Source organism: Buceros rhinoceros, unplaced genomic scaffold (assembly GCF_000710305.1).
Source record: "Buceros rhinoceros silvestris isolate BGI_N320 unplaced genomic scaffold, ASM71030v1 scaffold46432, whole genome shotgun sequence".
Classification (NCBI taxonomy): Eukaryota; Metazoa; Chordata; class Aves; order Bucerotiformes; family Bucerotidae; genus Buceros; species Buceros rhinoceros.
The window spans coordinates 24,844-32,535 of NW_010400372.1; the positions used below are offsets into that span (position 1 = coordinate 24,844).

General features: G+C 37.3%; 1 protein-coding gene across 1 annotated transcript; it reads left to right on the top strand.

Annotated features, from left to right (window-relative positions):
* Positions 1 to 1,829: 1,829 nt before the first annotated feature.
* LOC104489630 (hypoxanthine-guanine phosphoribosyltransferase-like) lies at positions 1,830 to 7,169 on the top strand (the record flags this gene model as incomplete). The annotated part of the gene is made up of 8 exons (XM_010131808.1): positions 1,830 to 1,957; positions 2,420 to 2,603; positions 3,486 to 3,548; positions 4,086 to 4,103; positions 4,309 to 4,391; positions 5,411 to 5,457; positions 6,126 to 6,202; positions 7,122 to 7,169. Coding segments are annotated over 8 exons (648 nt in total), but the record flags the coding sequence as incomplete, so codon positions are not given.
* Positions 7,170 to 7,692: the final 523 nt, after the last annotated feature.

The following is a 7,692-nucleotide window of genomic DNA, read 5'->3' on the forward strand; positions in this document are numbered from 1 at the left end:
AGAATGCAATAGAGATGGGGATCACACACAAAACCCAACAACAAAACAAACAATGCACCCCTACAGCACTTCTAAAATTATCATGTCAGTCACTATCCTTAAAGGTGCTTCTTCTGTACTCCAGATGAAAATGATGCTTTTGTGGTCCCATAGTCTCAAACACTGTATTTTAACTTTGACCAATGCTTCTAATTATGTCCTATCATCACTGCCTATGTTAACAGAATCCCATACCCTGTACGTTATTCTGTCTGCCACCACTAGCAACCTCACACAGGCAGAAATTATCCTGTTTCAAACTGGCCAACTGGGTTAATACAACATTCAAACAACAATAAGCAGTTCTGCACTGCATCAGTCTGTTCATAGATGGTACTGTCTACCCTGATCTACAGCTGACACCAGTGTAACTGCCAGTATCTCTTCCAAGATTAATAAAGCATGAACAAACTTAATTTAAAAACAATCCTTCACCTAAGCTTTCACTTTGCTGACCTCAGGCATGAGGAAAATAGTAACTAAACCAGGCAAAATAGTACTGCTGACACTCTAAATGGCGTTCAACTGCAAGGTTGTTCTCTAAGTCTAGCTTAGAGCATCAGGGCCTATCAATTTTGAGCACTTGCAGAATACAGTTAGTTCAGTCAAGATGAGATCTTACATGAATTTCCTTGTACTATGATAGTCTGTTCTTTGAAATTCTTGTTAACACCTGTCTCTCTAGTTTTATCTTTGAATGAAGTAGCTATCTCTGGCAAATTTAAAATAAATGGCAGTAATTGGTTACCTCATTTTTGTGGCTTCTGTTGAGTTTTTCAAGTAATAGCCTACTCCTGTTCCCTACAGTCCATTTTTCCTTTATACCTAAGCACTCATCTCTCCTACACCAAAAAAGGGGAATTTAAAACAACTCATCTGTCTAAAGAGTTTGCAGGTGTTAACTTGCTCGTTAGCAATACTTTACGCTATTACTGCCTAGTTCCCAGCTCTGTCCTGTCAGCAAGTCACTGTACTGAGTTCTGTTGAATGCAATTGGTGTGTAGTTAACCTGTTTTGCACTAGTGAAGCTTTGAGCCACATTCGCATTTTTTTCTTTCAATTAGTTCTGTATTTCTTAACAACAACAGGCAATATATTGGATGTGACAATCTCACTAATCTGAGTTTTTTCTTAACTCACTTCTAATACTTGCATATTAGCCCTCTCATTCAAATTGTTTCTACCTCACTATTTTTTCTTGCCTGCTTTTGTACCACCACTTAGTAAACAAAGACCAAAGCATCCATTGTGGTCTTGAACTGTGGTGGAATCCGAAGACCCAGATCTGTTTGGGGCCAAAAGGCTAACCAGAAGAGAGGCCCAAACAGAGTATGCAACTCCTAGACATCCACGCACCTCTGAGTGCAACAGCCTGGAGCCAGGCATTGAAGAAAGAACTGTAATTCTAAACACTGACCGGAGATCAAGCTGTAATCCCAACATAATTGCCTTAATTTTATTTTTTTTTCCCACAAGCAAGCTACTGTGTTCTACAGAAGGGGAAACAGAATACAAGAGGGGGTTTGTTATTGGTTTGGTGGCTTTCTGTGAATTGATAGTGGTTGAGAATTTCTTATAATGACTGGGGCAAAGTAGTTATCTCTCCGTTAACATCTCAGACAAGAACACTAGCTCCTGAATTATCAGACAGATTGTGAATTTTCTATTGGAAAGTTCAAAAACTCTCACGTGATCTTGACATATTACTGCGGCGGTGTAGGGAGAGGAGTCTCTCCGCATTATAAGAGACTTGAAGGTTTTTTCTTGTATGGTTCTGTTTTTACTCTGAGCTATTTTCCTTTCACTTGCAGATAAGAGATGAAGAAAATGGCTATAACAAAAATCTATTTTGCATTCCTAAGCATTATGAAGAAGATTTGGAAAGAGTCTTCATTCCTCATGGACTCATTCTGGACAGGTATGAGGGTAAACAGCAGAGTGTTATAGGGATGCCAATGATCCATCTCCCTCCAAATGAAAAGACTGAGGCACCACTCTGCATAGCCCATGTGAAACACAGAAACCCTATAACTCTAACTCTTGTGGTCTGGAGTTTAATACAAGAGAAGATTTTTTTGGAGAGGAAGATTCCTCTACAACCCCAGTTAAGTTTCAATCTTATTTCAAATAACTTTAAGCTTTGCTATCCTGTATTGTTTAGACATATGGATAAAATCAACAGTATGTTAAGTGGAGTAGGCCTTATCTTGCGAACTGCAAATAGGTAACGAAATTTCCTATGTCCTAATGTGTTCACAATTTGCTGATTATAAACACCTAACAGCAAGATAAGGATTTAATCTTGGTTATTGCTTAATATATGAAAAAACAAATGTGATATACAAAACAATTTGCAGGATTTTTTTTTCCCTCCTTCTAGGACAGAACGTTTGGCTAGAGATATCATGCAAGATATGGGAAGCCACCACATTGTTGCACTTTGTGTCCTTAAAGGAGGCTATAAATTCTTTGCCGATTTGCTGGACCACATAAAAGCACTAAATCAAAATGGTGATAAATCAGTGCCTATTACGGTGGATTTTGTTAGAATTAAAAGCTACTGTGTAAGCAACTTCCTTTTCTTTGAAAAATTGACTTTCCTCATAGCTTGACATTCTCAGTACTGGCAGCTTACACAAACTCCACAAAAATTGAGTTTATGCATATATCATCTGATTGAAAACAACTCAATTTATTACATACTGAAAAGCAACCAATTTACCTATCTGCCCCCACAAGCAGACAGATATTGTCTATTCACTGGAATGAAGATATAACATGAGAAAGCCAGGGTCAGTTCTCCAGTCTTCCTCTCCAGCCCAAAGCTTCCATAGAGGTTCTACTTGGCTTTACCACGGCACCCTTTGGTGGGAGGCAGTATGGAGAGGAGCTTAGCATCAGAAACTTGCTTATTGTCTCTGTCCACATTTTTTTTTTTATTCCTATAGATAATATTGGAGAGACTTGTTTTCATAATCTGTGTGTTGGGGTATCTTTTGCCTGAACCAATTGTAGTTGGCCTGAGCCAACTATGGTAAAGCAATGACTTATGCTATTTTTTTTTAAATCTTCTCCCCTCTTTAAAGGCTAGAGCTGTGCACTAATCAAAATTTAGCCCATGAGAAATACAACAGATCACAATATCCTATAAATTTTTCATGGAATTCTAAAACAAATCTGTGGTAACAAAAAAAGCTGAAAGCAATTGTTTCTATCCGTGAATATGGCTGTACTCTCATTCCATGCAAAACCTGTCTGCACTGATGCTTCACGCTCTCCTCTTGCTCTCAGCTACTTAAAAGCTGTTTTACTTGGAGTACTGTGTAAGGTTGTGAGTGTGATAGGTGAAAAGGAGGAGCATCACACCATTCATACACATACAAGCTAACACTTTTGAAGGGGGTTTATGTGACTTGCCTCTCTTTTTTTTTTTTCCTTCTCCCTAGAATGATTCACCTACAGAAAATATCAGTATTGTTGTCGAGGAATTGTCTACACTAAGTGGGAAGGTACGAATTAGCATCTTCAGCTTCTAAGGGGAAAGGACAGTTCTTGTCTGTCTTCCAGGAAGTCCATCTTTATTAAGATTTTGATACTACATATTTAAAGCCACTTAACCTTTCTTTAAAATGCCATGCTCTGAAGCAGTGAGTATTTCTCACTGATCTCCGTGGAAACTTATCAGTCATGAAAGTTTCTGAAGATCCTATTCCACATTTTATCCTTTAGCCCCCACAAATGAACCATCTTAAACTAACTTGCACAGTATGGTTCTAGAATGCTATCACTATACACACATTAATACATAAAAATCCCACAGAGGCGGTTTTCTCGCAATATTTTATGCTTACATAAATACTTACACAAAGACTCTTCAGAAAGCACTGAAATAATGTAAGTAGTTAAGTGACAAGCTCCTTTGAAAATCAATTGCAACTTACTTGTAACTGAAATTTGTAGTGCAAACTTTTTCTGGCTGTACAATTCTCTGAATGTTCCCATGTAATTATTTCCTTTTCTTTCTCTCCCTACATGATCTTTTCCAGAATGTGTTAGTTGTAGAGGTAAGTAAAGATTGGGGGGGTGGGGTGGGGGGAGGGAATGACATGGCCTTTTTTCTTCCTGTTTTGCAAGTTAATACCTATTGCAGATAAACCAACAATTAATTATGTTACTGTGCTGCCAGTATTGCTGACTGGTTTTTAAGCTTTAAATTAATCCGCTGACAGTCTGGGGTTTCTTTCATGATTTATTTTTTTCGTCTTTCAGGACATTATTGAGACTGGTAGAACGATGAAAGCCCTACTTTCAAAACTAAAAGACAATGAACCGAAGATGGTAAAAGTTGTAAGGTATAATGATACTAATGTATTGTAACAAGAAGACAGAGCAAAATCATTTAGGTGAATAGTCAGTGTATGCTGATGTGTCAGTGTATGTTTTTGTTTGTTTATTTTGTTTGTTAACTTAGTTTTGGGGGAAAAGGAAGTAAAAGCAGGAAGCAATCCTTATCCAGCCAGTGAAAAACTCAGTATTTATTAAACTGAGAAATTTACACATGCACTAACAGCTTCAATGTTAAAAAGAATCAAAAGTTTCCTGGCTCTTCTTGAGTAGTCCATAAAGTCTGGTGGATTCCCTGTTTCTTACCTCCTTATGTTTAAAGGAAATTTAGCTCTTCCCATAGGTGTCCTAACACCTCAGTTGCCTCAATACTAGAATGACAGCACTCAGAATTTTTCTTAATATCCTCAGTCATACAGGTTTTCAGAATCTTAGAGCTTGTCAGTGTTTGCCAGATGACTTCAAGAAGCATTCTAGATCTGCTTTTAGATGATCTCTAAAAGGAATATTTTGGGAATATCCCTGTATCTGGGACGTAATATTGATGTTTTGAAAAAAACAGTTTTATGTACCAGTTATGGTCCTAGTGACGTCCAGGAGGTTTTCAGTTTCTACAGCAGTGTACCGAAAAAGCAAGAATGGGTATGATTTTGTGGAAGAAATCGAAGTGACATTACACAGCTTGTCCTTTCCCCTCCCCACTAAAATCTTTACATGCCACTTGATCTTGTTTACCTGGCTGTGCTAATCTCGTTTGATACACTGTTACATGAAAAGATAATGATTTGCGATACAGAATTGGACTGAACGTAAAACAATAGAGTCATCTGGACCTTGAGAATGAACCTAGATCAGAGGCTCTTCCTCAATTATGAGGCTGAACACTACTTCTTTGTTACAATAATTTCATTGATTTAATTTAACTGTGTGATTGTAGAAGCTTATGGGGAGGGTTGGCAAAATGCAGTATACACCTTAGAACAAGGCTTATTTTAAAACACATCACCTTCTCTGCTCTGCCTTACAGCCTGCTTGTTAAAAGGACAAGTCAAAGTCCAGGTTACAGACCAGACTGTAAGTATTACATTTTTCTGGCTATCCAAAATACAATCTCATAATTTCACTCCATGCAGTAAGTATGAAAACTGGCATTTCAGGAAGACCAAAAAAAATGGGGAGAAAAGATATAATTTGTAAACTCATGCCTAGCTATCCCATGATGAATCATCACAACCACCTATTCCCTCCCCCCGCCCCATTCATCTGAGTGCTGGTTTGGCTATTTGTTACCTGATACCAGAAACAGACTCAAATCTTAACTTTGTATTGTTTGGCTTTGACCAAAAAGGCATTTGTTTTGACTCTGCATTAAACTTACCTTGTTATCAAAATTAAAATCCCTACAGAGTTGCAGTGCATCTAACTTTATACAAGTAAAATCTCACTTCCTGTCTTCCTCTCCCAGGACTATCTAAGCAGGTTTTAAATAATTAATTTATTCTTAAAATGCACTTTTAACATTTTAATTGCATTAGTAACTGAAGGGGAATGTATAGATTCTAACCTTTGTCATCAGTTTGCAGCTCTGATTCCTAAAGAAGCATGCTAAATAGCTCAAAAGCAAACTGATGCATTTGTTAGGGGTTACTCTTCAACAGCTGTGTTAGTGTGTGGTGAATACAAACTGTGTATTTAAAAGCTATTTACAGAACTCAAGTATAAAAAATTGTATTTTGTTCCAGATATAGGTTTTGAAATTCCAGATAAATTTGTGGTTGGATACGCTCTTGATTATAATGAATACTTCAGAGATCTGAATGTAAGTACATACATGTGTGCCTTGGCTGTCACACTTGAAACTGTTAGCACAGGTACCCAGCAAGGATATTAAGTCACACGAGGAGCTTCTCCATAATTAATAAAACTTCAAATCTGACTAGAAACTTCCATTTAAAGGGCAAAAACATTAGTAATGTGCCAAGCTGATAATTCAATGTGAATCCATAAGAACTTGTTTATACCTTGGCTTTTTGATGCATCTACTCCAAGAGACTCTTGGCCCAGCTGTGCTGTACAGTCCTCTGAATCTTGCCGGGGGGTTGGCAGTGCAAACTCCGCTGGCCCCACCTGAAAAAAAAGTAACTTGGCTTTAATTTGATGTTTGTCTGCCTTAGTGAAATTCTACGTTGCTCTTTTCTAGCCAAGTCTTCAAGATGGCTGTGTGTGGACTCTCTGTGAAAGCTTTTTCCCACACTGTATAACATGTCCATCAAGATACTGTTTCCTTCTTTCCATTACAGGCTCTTTAGGCTGCACTGGGCAGTAGACTTGGAAAGAGCATAAATGAAAGAAAGACCTGATCTCTTTTTCCCTCTTTAGTTTTCAAAACTTTCTTAAATCTGCTTAAGCGGAAAAGTTTTTCACTTGAAAGACTCACTAAATAAGGCAAACCAGTTCTGTTAAAGGCACATACTGGATCTATGCTATTGCAAAGCAATATGAAGGATACAATAACTGAACAATCCTGACCTCTTCAGAACATACCAATCTATAAATTACAGATGAGCCTGGAATCAGTATTAACATCTCAATTTTAGCACAAGTAGTAAATTTGCAATGCAACTCACAAAGACTACTGTTCTGGTGTGTTTTCTTTACAATGCTAGAAATACAACTGAAATTTGCTCTTGTATTTTCTTTGAAGATAAAGCCTGACTAAAGTTGTACCTTTTTTTTAGCACATCTGCATTCTGAAAGAGAAAGCCAAAGAGAAATACAGGATCTGATAACATCAGTCTTCTGCAACAATAGTTCAATGGCATGTACAGGTGTGTGGATGAATAGTAAGAAGCAATCTACTAATTGTGCTCTTTTCACTGAAGAACTACATTTTCTAAAGATATACTCTATGTATTTTTTCCTGTAATTATTATGTAAAACAGCTTAAGAGTGAATGAGTTCTGTCCAACTTCCACTGAAACCTGAACAGAACATTGGCTCTAAAATGGATATTATATTCTGCTGGAATCACAGGGGACACAACCAGGACCTGTACATGTATGTAATTATGTTAGGGTTTTAATTTCTATATGAGGTAACACATTATGTGTACTGTATAGAAACTGCACTTATTTTTGCTTGTGTGTGTGAATACATACAAATGCCCTTTACAAACAAACAGGCTGAACAGACATTTAAGGACTTGAGGTTAAGCCAACTGTATGGAGCGCATCCCACCTGGAAAATGCATTTAGTTCTTTTTTTTTTTTTTATTGCATTAAACTAAACATCAAGGTAACTATACTGAGA